Here is a 15626-nt window from a genome sequence, read left to right on the forward strand (position 1 = left end):
CCACATAGAACATGCTGAGGGTGAAAACCTAATGTAATGATTATACAAATGTATTTGCACATTGGGCTGTTCATCTGTCTACAGAAAGAGATGTGCAATAATCTTTAATTTTCTGCACATGTCCATGTTGCTTTCTTTTTAGACTGTGGGAAAAATAGCTGTCAAAAAGTCATAGGTTTTTGAGCCATAAGAGACATTTGTCCTAGTCTTAAGATTCTCCATGCTCTATAAATTTTTTTTAAGAAATTAAAAGAAAATTGTAGGAAATGGTTCACATGCCTATAGTCCCAATTACTTGGGAAGCTAATGTGGGATGATCAATTGATTCCAGGAGTTTGAGATCAGCTTTGGCAACATAGCAAGACCCTGGGTCTGGAAGGAAGGACAAGAGGAGTGGAGGAAGAAGGAAGGAGGAAGTTCAAATGAAGTTAAATGACTTGTCTTAGCGACTTAAAGTAGAAGCAAGTCTTTTGACACTTTTCGTGGACCTCTTTCCAGAGCATATTCATCTCATCCTTGGGTCATTCCAAATAAAAAAAGAAATAAAATGTGTAGAATTTTATTTTTCCATGGAAGACAGTAGATCTTTCAAAGAGATGAAAGAGTTTCAATAGGGCAGTATATCACAGGGTGATAGGGAGGGTCTTTGATAAGCCTTAATAACTAAGGCTTAATAACTAAGGTATGAATAGAAAAATTACTATAAATATTAACCTTCCACTAATTTACCCTAGAGATTACCATTGGGTATTGTTTTATTTTCATGTTGTCATAGTAGTTCTGAAATTAGTTTTGTACTATTCATGTCTTACCATGTCTTGTAAAGAGTATGCCAAGTATGTAAAATTTTAATTGTATTTGCATTATATATTTCTGACTTTTAAAAGTAATAATATTGCTTATGAAGATGAGGTAAAATTATACCTGCTTATGTTTGAAGGAAACCTTTCATTCTATGGAGAAATCAGAGCAAATATCAATATTAGCTTTGTAAATCATCACATGAATTACTTTATTCCTTTGTGCTCCTAATGTTTTCTCAATACTTAAAATTTTGTAAACATTTTAGTTAAATTTGACTGAGATTCTGAGTATAAAACTCAGATCAAGATTTTTTTCTTAAAATACCCTTTAAAGGTTATACAGTCCTCCATCAAGGTCATTTAGGTTTATGAGTCACATGATGCCTCCCAGTCTTGTTGCTGTAAGAAGTCCCTTGCATTTTCAAATTTCTGTGACCTCAGAGTAAATGCTGATGTCTGGAGACCTAACATGATGATAATACACATGTATTTGTGCATTAATTTATTCTGTGATTTTACAAACGCAAATTAAATTTTTTGGGTGATAAAATTTCACAGCCCTCTTTCCTGAAATAACTTACTAGTTTTCTTATTAAAATAACTGAATTAAGGAAGAATTAGTTAATTACGTAGTGGGTAACTATAGGTTCCAGAGTGTGTGCTTTAAGCAGTAACTAGGTTTTGGCTTACTGTACCCTGTGAAATTGGTTGGTAACTAGATTATTTTAAAACAAGGTAAGACGCGAGGTAAGGGGCATATCTCAGTAGTAAAGTTCATTCTTAGCACGAAGGATGCCCTGTGTTTAATACCAAGCACCAACCAAAACAAAAACAAAAAGGCAACTCTTAAGTTTTGCTAGCTGCCTTTGAGTAGGGATGTGAATCACTGAGAAATGTAATGACTTTCTTCCAGACTGTTGGTGGTGGAGCAGTACAAGAGAGGGTGCCAGAGTTGGATAGCAGTGGGCCAACAGAGCAGGACAAAAACCATTCTAACAGCAGCACCTTGTCTGACCGAAGACTCAGCAACACCAGCCTTTGTAGCATTGAAGAAGAGTACCGAACAGTGTATGAAATGGTGCAGCGGATTCTCTTGTCAACACGTGGTTATGTCAATTTTGTGAATGAAGTATTTCGCCAGGTTAGTATGTATTTATGCATGTGTTACCAGTTTATGAAACTGAAGAAATCTTTGTTCTTGCTTGTATTAGCCAGCTTCCTGTTACTCTAGAAAATACCTGAGATAAATACATTTGAAAAGATAAAAGGCTTATTTTAGCTTATAGTTTTGGAGGTGTTAATCCATGACCAGTTGGCTCTCTCACTTTATCCTTGTGGCAACACAGTACATTATGGCAAGAGCAGGAGGCAGAGGAGTCCTGTTCACTTCATGGCTGGGTGTGAAAAATAGAGAAAGAGGAAGAGTCCAGGGTCTCACAATCCCCTTTCTAGGCATGATCCTAGTGGTGACTAAAACCTTCCTCCAGGGCACACTTCCTGAAGAGTTTCTACCACCTTCCCATAGTGCCAAACTGCAGACAAAGCTTTTATTTATTTTTTTTTAAATATTTTTTTAGTTGTAGTTGGACACAATACCTTTATTTTTTATTTTTATTTTTTATGTGTTTCTGAGGATTGAACTTAGTGGCTCGCACATGCTAGGCAAGCACTCTGCCACTAAGCCACAACCCCAGCCCCAACAAAGCTTTTATTAAATGCATGGTCCTTTGGAAGATATTCCAAATTCACATTGTTTTTTTAATTATAACATTCCAAGAAAGACTGTTGATGAGTTGGGCTGAATTATAGAAGTCAGTAATGATCCATGAAATCCTACTTTTTGTGATCCATAAAAAGGCTTTTTTTGTGATTTAAAAAAAAAGTTTTGTTTTTGAAACATTCCTTTATAAGGAAAGAAAACTCAACCAATATCTTAATGTTTCCATAGCAAACTAAATAAACTCAGAGGTAGGTGGTGAGTGCCTGAGTACCCAGAAACAAGTGGACCTAATAACAAAGAAGCTGGTTTGTTCCCTGAAGGGAGTCCTGTAAAATGTACGTTCCTGAGAAAGGAAAAGTACACATGAGAAGTATTTATGGCAAGAGAAAAAGCTGGATGGGGAGGGGAATAAAAGGAGAGAAAGGAGCGCTGAGGCTGAGACATGAAATAGAAACTGGTAAATGCAAAGGTGCTGGGAAGAGAAAGTAAACAAGTAAAGAGGTGTAAGCAAGGGAGGGAAGAAATTAGCAGCCACAAGTGACATCAGAAGTTTGCAGCCAGGGCTGATATTGCCCTCTACCCCTTTTGGTTGGGGGACACACTGAGCAATGTCTAGAGACTATTTTGATCTTGATAACAGAGAAGGGGTGGTACTGACATGTAGTGGGTAGCAGTCAGAATGTTGTTAAATATTCTGCAATGCACAGAACAGCCCTCATTCTTAATTACCATCACAACAGAGAACTATCCAGCCCAACATGGCAGTAGTGCTTTTGTGGAGAAATTCTAAGCTAGAGTCCTCTGACAGAGCAAGGAGAACCCTCCACATGGGTTTTAAATTGCATTTATTGCTCTTTCTTGGTTAATGATGGTTTTCTTATACAGAAGACAAAATGTGATTTCTTTCATAATAATTTGTTTTTCAATTTTAAATAAAGATATTCAGAAACTATTTAAGTCTAAAGGATATTAAAGTTTAAAATGGACATTCAAAAAATGCATATTTTCAGTTGGGAGATGAGATATATGCATATACCGCAGAGAATAGTGTGAGATGGTGGAAGATCAGATGTCCCCTTGTTATATGAGATTAAAGGCAGACAGGAAGGTTTGCGGCAGGGGCTAAAGGATCAGGTGGTGCAAGTCACCTGATACAGGATGGTTCAGCAACTTGAAGTAGTAGAAATAGTAATTGAAGAAAGATGAAATTCAGCAATGTTCAGGACAGCGTTCATCTCTCCTACCCCCAATAGGAAAGACAGGCAGTGGTAGAGTGCTTAAGTGTGAGCAGTTATGGTCACTGGGTGGATCCACTAGAAACTGTTTTTTAACTAGAGTTTTTCAGTTAGATGAAAAACTGTTGTGCCCCTTTGTATAGGTCATGAAATCAGCTGGGTGAGTTAAATCCGGTTTTATTTTTTTAAATAATAAAATAGATCAAAACATTCCACAATGTACTTCATGTTACAAGGATTAGTATTTCTCTGTGAAACATGATTTATTTATGTAATACTCTATATATAGATGCATATATCCTATAACATGCCTTGCTTAGGTAATGATCTGAATAGTTTGAAGCATTGTTCTAAAGGATGTTTATTCATGGGGTTGTTTTGTATATTGATTTTATTTTAAAGAATAATTTTATTAAAAATATGTTCATTAGATAAATACAGTCTATAATTATGGAAGAGAAAGCAAAAACAAATTGCTGAAAATACCACCATCTAAGTGATCATCATTAATGTTAGAAGAATATCATTCTAAGTATTTCAGTATGCGTATGTGTGTTTATTGACCTTGCTATCCAAATAGATGAGACACCTGCAGAGAGCAGCTGGATAAGAAAGGATGTAAGCAGGTTGGCAGGTGGGCAAGAGTGTGTCAGGGGACCTGAAAGCATAAACATGCCAGAAGTCATACATAGAAGATCAGACAGATAAGTGTAAACAGTCCAACTCTCAAATATGGAATTAAGCAGGTTGGTGGGAAAGTTCAGATAGGAGATGCAAAAAGGCAGACAAGTGCAAATGGACAGGTCGGGAAGCAGAGATGAAATGGGCAGGCAACCATGTGCATGGACAGGTAAAAGTGGAATAGGACAGATCCCAACTGAGATCAAGGCGAGGGTAGATAAGTACAAGTGCCAGGGGTCAGGATGGGGACTGAGAAAATATGACAATGGAATCTTTAATTCTTCAAGAGTTTTTTTTTTTTTTGGTGGCACCAGGGCTGTAATCTGGGAGTGTTTTGTCCCTGAGCTCCATCTGCATCCCTTTTTAAAATTTTAGATTGAAATTGGGTCTCTCTAAGTGATCCAGGCTGGCCTCAAACTTGTGATCCTCCTGTCTCAGCCTCCCAATTTACTGGGATTATAGATGTGCACCATGCTGCCTGATTTGGAATAATGTTTTAACTACATGTTATAATTTTAGGTACCACTATTGAATTCCTGTTATGAAATATGAAATTAGCAGCCTTATATTTTCTTCAGCCCCCTCTCTCCGTCTGCTAACTTTATTATAGTGTAAATTTATCTCATCGTTTGAAATTGATTTTGGAATGTAAAGGTACAGAGTTGTTCAGACTTGGTTCTGGTTTTAGTAGATCATTCTTCTTGGTTCCATAGTTCTAAAATACTTGCTTTGATTGACTTTGTGGTTTGCCTTGATTTGTCATTGAGTATTTTCAGTAGGGTGTCTGGAATTCTGTTCCATGAGTTCTTTTAAGATGGCAAATGTTTTTCTTTTGCTTTTAACATGTGATCAGCAGCTGAGCTGGGTTTAATAATATTGGTTTTCTTTCATTTAGGAATTTGTAAGCCAGAACCTTTTTAGGCATACAATTCAGATGCAGGAAAACCTCATAAGGACTTCAGTTATATAATTGAAAGTATAGAATTAGTAGATTTGACATTTTTAAATAATTTAAAGACAAGTTTGAAAATGTTGCAGTAAACAAGAAACTGCAACACATGACCAATTCATATTTGTTCAGGATAAAATAGAATTTCTGAAATGTTGAAAAAAATGTAATAATTGGAATGTTAAAAGAAAACCTCAGTGGGTAAGTTTAATAGTAGATTAGATGCAGCTCTATATGGATGAAGAAGCTGTTCTGATTTTACCTCAGAGACACAGAAGTGAGAACCGTAAGAGTGGGAGACATGGAGAATCTAATGAAAATGGCTTATGTGTTCTTTTTTTTTTTCTTTTTTTTTATTGGTTGTTCAAAACATTACATAGTTCTTGATATATCATATTTCACACTTTGATTCAAGTGGGTTATGAACTCCCATTTTTACCCCGTATACAGATTGCAGAATCACATCAGTTACACTTCCATTGATTTACATATTGACATACTCATTGTCTGTTGTATCCTGCTGCCTTTCCTATCTTCTACTATCCCCTCTCCTCTCTCCTCCCCTCCCCTCTTCTCTCTCTACCCCTTCTACTGTAATTGATTTCTCCCCCTTGTATTATTTTTCCCTTTCCCCTCACTTCCTCTTGTATGTAATTTTGTGTAACCCTGAGGGTCTCCTTCCATTTCTATGCAATTTCCCTTCTCTCTCCCTTTCCCTCCCACCTCTCATCCCTGTTTAATGTTAGTCTTCTTCTCATGCTCTTCTTCCCTACTCTGTTCTTAGTTACTCTCCTTATATCAACGAAGACATTTGGCATTTGTTTTTTAGGAATTGGCTAGCTTCACTTAGCATAATCTGCTTTAATGCCATCCATTTCCCTCCAAATTCTATGATTTTGTCATTTTTTAATGCAGAGTAATACTCCATTGTGTATAAATGCTACCTTTTTTTATCCATTCATCTATTGAAGGGCATCTAGGTTGCTTCCACAGTCTTGCTGTTGTGAATTGTGCTGCTATGAACATCGATGTAGCAGTGTCCCTGTAGCATGCTCTTTTTAGGTCTTTAGGGAATAGACCAAGAAGGGGAATAGCTGGGTCAAATGGTGGTTCTATTCCCAGCTTTCCAAGAAATCTCCATACTGCTTTCCAAATTGGCTGCACCAATTTGCAGTCCCTTATGTGTTCTTTTTTGTTTGCTGTTCTAGTTGCTGAGAGTAAACTTTTATGATGATGAATTTCCCTTTTTTCCCCTTGAAAGTCTATCAGTGTTTGCTGTATTTTTGGCAAAACGTTAGCTGCAGTACGAATTTAGAATTGTTGTATGTTCCTCTGGATCGAATTTAAGAAACTTCTAGCGAGGCCCTAAGCAACTCAGGGAGACCCTGTTTATAAATAAAATATTTCAAAAGGGCTGGGGATGTGGCTCAGTGGTTAAGCCCCTTAGAGTTCAATCCCTGGCTTCCCCCTCCCAAAAAAGCAGCTTCTCTCTTTAGTAGTGCTTTTTTTTTTTTTTAATGTTGCCTCAAATTCTTAATATAGCTCTGCCAGTTTTCTTTTGGTTAATGTTCGAATGCTATACGTGCGCATATGTTTTGGTTATTCTCTTATGAATCATGAATAAATGTTTTTAATTTTTTTCTTGTGGTACTGGCATTGAGCATAGGGCCCCATGCTTGCTAAGTAAGTCCTCTACCACTAAGCTATATCCTCAGCCCTTGAATTGTTTTTTAAATCCAGTGTTATAACCTCTGCCTTTTAATTGGAACATTATTCCATTCACATGTAACACAGCAACTGCTTCTATTGGGTTTGTGTGTGGTATATGCCATTTTGCTTTTTAATTGTGTTGAGTTCTTTCAGTTTTCATGTTTTTAGTATATCATTTTTCTCCTCTAATTAGATTAGTAGTATTATACTAATTTGTAGTTATTTTAATGATTAACAACATGTATCCCTAACTTAAATTTAGTATTAACTTCAACATAATTAATAATTTTTAGTTCCATTCATTCCTTCTCAGTTTTCCTGCCTTTGTTATCTATTCAAATTCTATTTTATGTGTAGAATATATATATTCTATGTTTTTAAACTATTGTCAATTCTTTAATTTTTGTATTTCAGAAATATCATCATTTTATCCAGTTTTATTCATATATATCATCATATACTTTCCTATCTGCATTTATACAAATCCCTTTTGTTATATTTTATTCCTTCCCTAATCTCTGACTGAGGATAATTTTGGTTCTGCCCAGCGGATAATTTTTTAATATTTACCTTAGTTCATGTGTTTTGGTAACACATTTTTCTTATCTGAAAATGTCTGTATTTTGCTTTCATTTTTGAAGTATATTATTTCTGGGTGTAAATTCTACCATTATTAACTATTTGCTTTCTGAACTTCAAATAATTTTGTTCATTACTGTTCATTGTTTATAACTCATTACTGTTCAGTGGCTTCCACTTGAGAGTCATGGTAAGTCATGTGGTCATTACTTTGGAGGAAATGTCTTTTTTCCCTCTTTTTTTTTTTTTTTTTTGGTACTGGGGATTGGATCTAGGTCACTTAACCACTGAGCTACCTAGCCAATCCTTTATACTTCTTATTTTGAGACAGGGTCTTCCTAAGTTGCTCTCGAACTTCCTGCCTCAGCCTCCCAAATTGCTGGTATTACAGATGTCTGCCACCACACCTGGTCTCTGTCTCCTTTAAATTTCTTGGATTATTTTTGATTTTCATTGCTTTAATGGTAATATGCTTTGTATTCATCTTGGTTTTTTGTGTTTGTATGTGATTCTTGAATCTGTGGATTGATACCATTCACTAATTCTGTAAAACTCTCAGCCATTCTTTCTTCTAATATTATTTTCTTTTTTTTTCTTCCTTCAAACCATGCATATAGAGTAACCTTTTCATTGTATTTTCTCTCCAAAAGTGTGCATAAATAAGAAGCAATATCTGTTGTTTTTCCTTGCTTCATTCTGGATATTTTCCTCTGATATTTCTCCCAGTGTTTTCTTCAACTGTTTCCATTTTGTATATGTGGATATACACTGAGTTATTACTTTTGGTTATTTTATTTTAAAGTTTTATTTACTTCAGTTTTTGATACTCTCATTACTTAGATATTCTATGTTTTAAAACTATTGTCAATTCTTTAAATTGTGGTTTTGTTTGAATTGACATCTTTGCTCATATTTCTGATTTTTATTAATATGTTATATATGATATTAACCAGGTTGTTCATAGAAATAATTTTTGGTTTACCATGATTTTATTTTCTTTTAAGGAGTTATTATTTGTTTTCCAGGAGTAGGACAATGTACCATACTTTTATATTGGACTTGAGTTACATGGTTGTCTATATTTGATAAAACTGATTTAATAGTTTTCTTAAGATTTTTGCATTTCATTGTTTGTAAATTTTACCTAATAAAGTAATGTTGAGCTCTAGTCAGTGATATGCATGCTGAAGAGTTGATGGATGAAGAGAGTACTGAAATGCATCAAAAATAAAGTAGATTTAATGAAAGATGTGTAAGAGGGGTAGATTCACAGATAAATGTGTGATAAAGCAAATACAGCAGTGTCTTATGGTGGAATCAAAGCAGTGATTATATGAGCATTCACTGTAAAAATCTATACGTGTGAAAATTTTTGTAATAAAAATTCAGGAAGATCATTAGAATGGGATACCCTTGTACTTGGTCATACTGTGTGTGTGTTGAGCTTCCTTGAGCTGTACTTCAGGATATTTGATACATTGATACATTATAGTCTTATTATAACACAAACTCCTCTGTTCTAGAATTTAATATGATGTAACCATCATCCATGGAGATTTACAAATTGTAAATATGTTATCTTTTTATTGCTGTGACCAAAATACCAGACAAGAACAACTTAGAGAAAAAAAGTTTACTTGGGTGCATGGTTTTAGAGGTCTCAGTCCATAGTCAGTTGACTCCTACTCTGGGCCTGAGGTGGAAGGGCTTGGTGGAGGGAAACTTCTCAGCTCATGGCAGTTGGAAATAAGAGAGCAAGGAGCCAGGGACAAAAATATAATTCTTAAGGGCATGCCCCGAGTGACGTAATTCCTCCAACCATGCTCCACATGCCTGCAGTTACCACTCATTTATCCATTTAAATTATTAATCCATAAAATGGATTAGTCTACAATTCTCATAATCGTGTCACTTCTGAACACCCCATATCAGCAACATGACCTTTTTGGGAGACAGTTCATATCCAAACCATAAAAGCATGCATCCATGTTAAAGTGAAATCTGCTTATAATGGCATCCTCTGGCAGGAACCTTAAGATCGCTATTAAAACAAGTCCCAGAGACTTGATATAAAGACCTGAATTTGAGGATTACTAACTTTAGAACCTTTGGAAATTATCTTTAGTACTCTGAGGCTTAGTGTTCTTATCTGTGACATTAAAGCAATTATCAAATTCGGGGTACCTATTTTTCCTGCCCACCTTGCATACAAAAATAGCTCTTAAACTTGAAAAGCAAAAGGCAAATGAATTTCTCCTTTAAATCCTATATTTCTGGAATCTGATCACATTAATTCAAAAGCCTTATGTGCAAATATGTAAGGTGGTTCTTTAATACTAAAAAGTGCTTATAAGTATGCATAATGCTAACAACTGGCCAGTGGCTCTTATTAATAATGGCAACTGTACTTAGTGTCATTCTGATGTTGAAAGCTGAGAAGAAAGGAAAAGAAGGAAAAAAAAAAAGGCCAGGAAAATGCAGATTAAACAAATAAAGCAAAATAATGATTGCCAACTGCTGTGTTATAAGTACTCCAACCCAGACCAATTCAAGCCATCACTGTGATGTCACTGAACATGTGATAATCAAAAAAATCTCTACAGGTATATGATTTGGTTATTTCTGTGGAAATATGACTCAGAATATAGAATTTGTTTTTAAAACTTCATTATGTTTCCTGGCCCAGTTATGAGAACATCTTCTGTTCTTTGAAAGTCCACACAGAGATGTGTGGACTTTTGTGGTATATTTATTTACAACCTCTATTTCTGAAATTAGTGATGGTCCCTGGAAATGTCTGTTTTGTGATCTGACCTCAGGTAGAGTTAAAGGGAGTTTTCTCTTTTCCTTTCAGGCATTTTTGCTGCCTTCCTGTGAAATAGCTGTAACAAGAAAAGTAGTTCAAGTGTACAGAAAGTGGATCCTGCAGGACAAACCTGTGTTCATGGAGGAACCAGATAAAAAAGATGTTGCCCAAGAAGCTGAAAAATTAGTATTTTCAGAGACTGACAACAAGGAGGTAAATTTAGTGCCTGTATTTTGAGTTGGGAGTATATATATTTTAGCAAAGTAAATCTGCTCAGTCAAGAGTCCCACTTAGTTGGACGCAGGCAGGCAGATCTCATATGCTGTTTGATGAGTGGACGAGTTCTGTGAGGACTTGCTTCAAAGAGACATCCTCTGTGTTCTGATCTATATCACAGTCGTCTCCTAAACCTCGGGCTAGGGCCATATGCATGGTGTCATTGTTAGTGTTCTAAGAGGGTTGTTTAACAAGCCATCATATTTCACAGGTGAAACTAAAGAAGATACTGCTTTCTCCTCAACTTGTTTAAATAAATAGCATTTGGAGGAATGCTATTTATTTAAACAACATTTAGAAATTAGGAAAAAACATTTAGAATGTTTTTTTTTTTTTCAGAATTTTCTTGTGCATTAAACTGTACAGGAAGCAATTGGGTGTTAAATATTTGAAAGGACTAGCCAAATAAATAGCAAATGTTGCCTGTACTATCAAGAAGGAGTACTGAATGCTGTCCTCCTGAAGGGCTGCTGTCCATATTAGATAAAGCAAGAGGTTGGATAAATCTAAAACCATAGGTGCAACCCTTCCTGAAACACAAAAGAAACTTAAGTCATATTTATATTTCTGGCATGCTGTTTTGAAACTAATTTAAAATATTTAAAATTCTTAATCAGAGCCATATTACTTTTAAATATCTGTATTAATTCCATAATTTTATGTTTCTGTATTGTTGAAATCACTTTAATAACTAGTCATGATATTGAAATGAGTAAGCAAGCAAATGAAATTTCTGTGTTTTAGAGGCCTCTTTTGCTCCCTCAGGCATTAGACAAACATGACTCATTTCTTCAGCATATACTAAGAGATATACACTATTTTGGGTGCTAGAACTAGAGTGGTGAACAAATAGAGATCATATTTTCCTAAACAGAAAAAAAATTGCTCTCTCAGAACCTGTTTTCTTGTGAATTTCAGCAGATGTAAGAAATTAAATGTATTGAGTTGGGGCATAGTTCAGTGGTACAGTGCTTGCCTAGTATGGACAAGGGCCTGGTTAAATCCCCAGTACTAGAAAAAAAAATAAACCCAGAAAGAAAAGAAATTAAATGCTCAAACATATGCTTCTTTGCACTTTGTTAATGGATTATTATTTTCTGAAGGTCTCATCTGAAAATTCTGGTCATAAACGATCTTCCAGTTGGGGACGCACATACTCTTTCACAAGTGCCATGAGCAGAGGATGTGTGACAGAAGAGGACAATACAAATGTGAAAGCTGGTGCCCAGGCTATGCTGCAGGTATGCTGCTGACCAGGACAGGAAGACCCGCCTCCCCAGCTGGAGGAATCATTTTGAGAATATTGTTTAGCAGGAATAATATCATATTAAATGTGGTTATATTTTTAGCCACCTGGTAGTATTTTACCATTTAGCTTCTAAATTATTATTCTAATTTTCTATTTAATTTCCTGCTATAATTGTTAAAGTTATTTTTTCCTAGTCAAAAAAGACATGAGAACTGTTTGCAGTTTTATGAGAGGAGTTATTACACAGTAAATGTGAAATGTCTGAGATTTAAAAGTTTCTTTCAAATACATGGGAGCAATTACTTGGATGCTAATTTGTAAGGCAAGTTTGGTGATTATATATCTTATAAGTAATATTCCTCTTAAAAATTGCCTATATTTATAAAGAACAATGACTAATGTAATAGCTTTTGGCTATATGTCTGAATGAACATGTGAAGTAAAGCCCATACATTTGGAAACATTGGAAAGAGCAGTTTTGGCTCCTTATTTAACTTCCCTAGATCTCAGGACTTTTATTAAAGAAATGGAGATTGGGAGATTACCTCTAAGGTCCTACATAGCTTGAAGGCAATTAGGAGTATAAGTGAAAATATAGGGTACCTCTTATTCCCCTGTTCCCTGGCTCCCTAGCTTTCTTTCGCCTGAGTTTATAGTTATATCCAGTTGGGCATCCCATGAAGAGGTCAGGCATGGAGTATTTTTAATATTAATCATTGGATCTGTATATTTATTTTGAAATCCATCCACTAGTGAGCCAGAGAAGCACTGTTTGTGTTTTTGTACTGTTGCACATAAAGGAGCCCTAAGAAGGAATATATCTTTAGATAGATAAAACTGATCTATCCTCATCAGCAGATTGACAACTCACAATATCTGAGATTGATGGGCCACTAGAGTCATCTGCATTTTATCTGAGATTGATGGGCCACTAGAGTCATCTGCACTAGAGTCATCTGTGTGTTTCTAAGTAGTAACTATCTACATAGGAACCAGGGTCATTTTTTCCTGAGATACCCTGCTGGTAAAGGATGGTGAACTTGGGATTTTAATAGTCTAGGGTAGAGCATGGAGTAGTCAGCTGATTATTATGTATATTTTATTTGTAATCTGTTTTATATTATTTTATATTCTACTGCATAATATCTTTATACAGTTAAAAAAAAAGTTTCTTGAAGATGTGCAGTGTGGTTCATATGGCCTTATCTGTTTCTGGGCACACTGTTGTTCCTCAAGGTTGACACCTTTCTTGGATGGTGCTAGCCGTGCTCTTCAGGAAGCTGGAGTCCATGTGCCTGGAGAATCAATAAAAAATCACATAGTTCTATCATAATCCTGTGTCTATCCACAGGCTCTCTTTATCTACCTTCCCTCTACTCTAAATTTTTTTCACCTAAATGCAGTGATTCTTGTTTTTCCTTTTTTCTGTTAAGAAGATGTCAAAAAGAAGTCTTCAAATCTTTTATGACTCATAAAATTTTTTAAATTATACCAGTTATATGTAATAGCATTTTTCCTCCTAGGCAAAGTTCTTGAAAGGTGTCTATTGAAGTGATTCTTTTTTTTTTTATTATTGGTTGGTCAAAACATTACAAAGCTCATGACATAACATCTTTCATACATTTGATTCAAGTGGGTTATGAACTCCCATTTTCACCCCAAATACAAATTGCAAGATCACATTAGTTACACATTCACATTTTTACATAATGCCATATTATTGAAGTGATTCTAAGGGATGAACTAAAAATGTCTTGAGTATATGTTAGTATCTTGCTTGCCTTATTGAAACAGATATCTTAAAGGTGATTCAATGGTAGGTGATTAATATTATTATCTGTAGGCAAAATTTGTTCAGATGTATATGGCTAATTATACTTTCTAATTATTACATTATTGATTTTTAAGGTATTTCTGACAAATGCTGCAAACGTTTTCTTGCTGGAACCATGTGCTGAAGTTCCCATGCTCTTAAAAGAACAAGTTGATGCTTGTAAAGCTGTTTTGATTATTTTTAGGCGCATGATAATGGAGCTTACAATGAATAAAAAGACATGGTAAGTTTATTTCAAATTAATTAATATCGTAAAATAGATGTTTCTATTTTTCAGCATAATTGAAATGTTAAGGTTTCCATTTATTTAATGATATAACCAAGTTAACAATAAGTTGATAATCAGTCTTTTGGAGCAGTTTCTGTGAATTATGAAGAAGGTAAGTACCCAGTACTTTGATAGTTCATTTATTTTCATTATTCTTTTTAAAAATGCTCTTGAACTAAAAGTAGTCATATTACTTAGTGGTAGGTTTTTCCATTATAAACTGTCATCACACAGTTTTGTGAAAAAGCAGTGCTTTATAATATCCTTCTTCGTAAGTCCTGAAGAGGTTAATTGCCTTGAAACTCTGTAAACTGATTTTTATTGCTTCAATAAAAATGAATAAAATGAATAGCTGATATGTGAATGGGTACAAGTACTACCTGTGTGAGATGGTAAAAATAAAATAAATAATAAAAGATGCAGGAAAATCTTTACCCCCCTTTCAGGCACAAGGAAAGCACACATGTCTGTTCATATTGTATTCTTCTAGTACTTGTCCTTTGAGGAGGAGTGACTAACAGTCAGTGTTTCACGAAATAGAAAGGATTGATCTGTGATTCAGACTGGCAGCTTGTCAATGTTAGAAAGATTTTTGAAACTGTAGAGCTTTTCATGGCTACTTTCTTCCAGAAAAGTCTGCATGGAAATTCCATGGCTCTCCAAGCTTTCATAGGTTCCTAAATTGACTTCACTCTGTGTCTTTATCAGCCGTTGCTTTAGTCAGTTTCATACTTTCTAACAGCAATTCCCTTCACCAAGGTTTTATCTGAAACTGGGCCTATCTATCTCTTATTTTCATCACATTTGCATGATGGGCATGTGACTACTTGTGTAGAAGGAATTGTTTTCCATTGTCTTAAGCATTATATGATATGAGCAGTCAAGACTCACTTGATAGGGGTTTAGGTACCCTAACTACTTAGCAACAGGCTGTCCTCAGCTCTGCCATTTATTCTCTTAACTTCCTCTTCAGAGTTGCTGTGCCTAGATCTTACGTGACTTGGCTACTCTTCCTTCTCTATGCTTCCAGAGTTCAGAGGCAGTCTATAGGAATAAGAAAACATGTGGATTAGAGTGCAGTGAGAATGTATGCCAACAAATAACTTCAGGACTGAAATCAAATTGGGCCAGTACAAAGAAGGCAATAAATCTCCAGAAGTCATTGATACTATAAGAAGTTTAATGAGATTCAACATCATGTATTATTAAGAGTAAATGCTGTCCTGTTACATAGAGATAGGAGAAAAGTATCAAGAAATTATAGTTTAGAGATCTCTTTTTCTGATCGTGATTACTATTCCCATTCTTGGTTTTATCACTAAGGAGTTATAAGGCCAAGGAGAAAGTAGTAAAGACGAATGAATGGTTAGTGTAAAAACCTCACAGAAATCGAGTGATTTCCCCCAGAGAACAAATGGACCCAACCTATACACAGAAGGTAATGTGTTTTCTGTTCCCACAGAATCCAGAAAAAGAAAACTCAAGCAGACACTTTGATGTGAAGAATATAATTTAG

General features: G+C 35.2%; 1 protein-coding gene across 10 annotated transcripts in view; it reads left to right on the top strand.

The window, feature by feature from the left end:
* Nucleotides 1-15626, top strand: part of Ralgapa2 (Ral GTPase activating protein catalytic subunit alpha 2) — a 310144-nt gene that overhangs the window by 84900 nt on the left and 209618 nt on the right. For all 10 annotated transcript variants that reach the window (XR_013439516.1, XR_013439515.1, XM_078051338.1 and 7 more), the window contains 4 exons: nucleotides 1717-1944; nucleotides 10532-10696; nucleotides 11863-12000; nucleotides 13917-14065. Coding sequence is in view for 8 of the 10 variants with exons in the window: in XM_078051338.1 (XP_077907464.1) it covers nucleotides 1717-1944; nucleotides 10532-10696; nucleotides 11863-12000; nucleotides 13917-14065 (680 nt within the window). In the remaining 2 variants the exon portion in view is untranslated. The remainder of the gene's footprint in view (nucleotides 1-1716; nucleotides 1945-10531; nucleotides 10697-11862; nucleotides 12001-13916; nucleotides 14066-15626) is intronic.

Source organism: Ictidomys tridecemlineatus, chromosome 5, assembly GCF_052094955.1.
Source record: "Ictidomys tridecemlineatus isolate mIctTri1 chromosome 5, mIctTri1.hap1, whole genome shotgun sequence".
NCBI lineage: Eukaryota > Metazoa > Chordata > Mammalia > Rodentia > Sciuridae > Ictidomys > Ictidomys tridecemlineatus.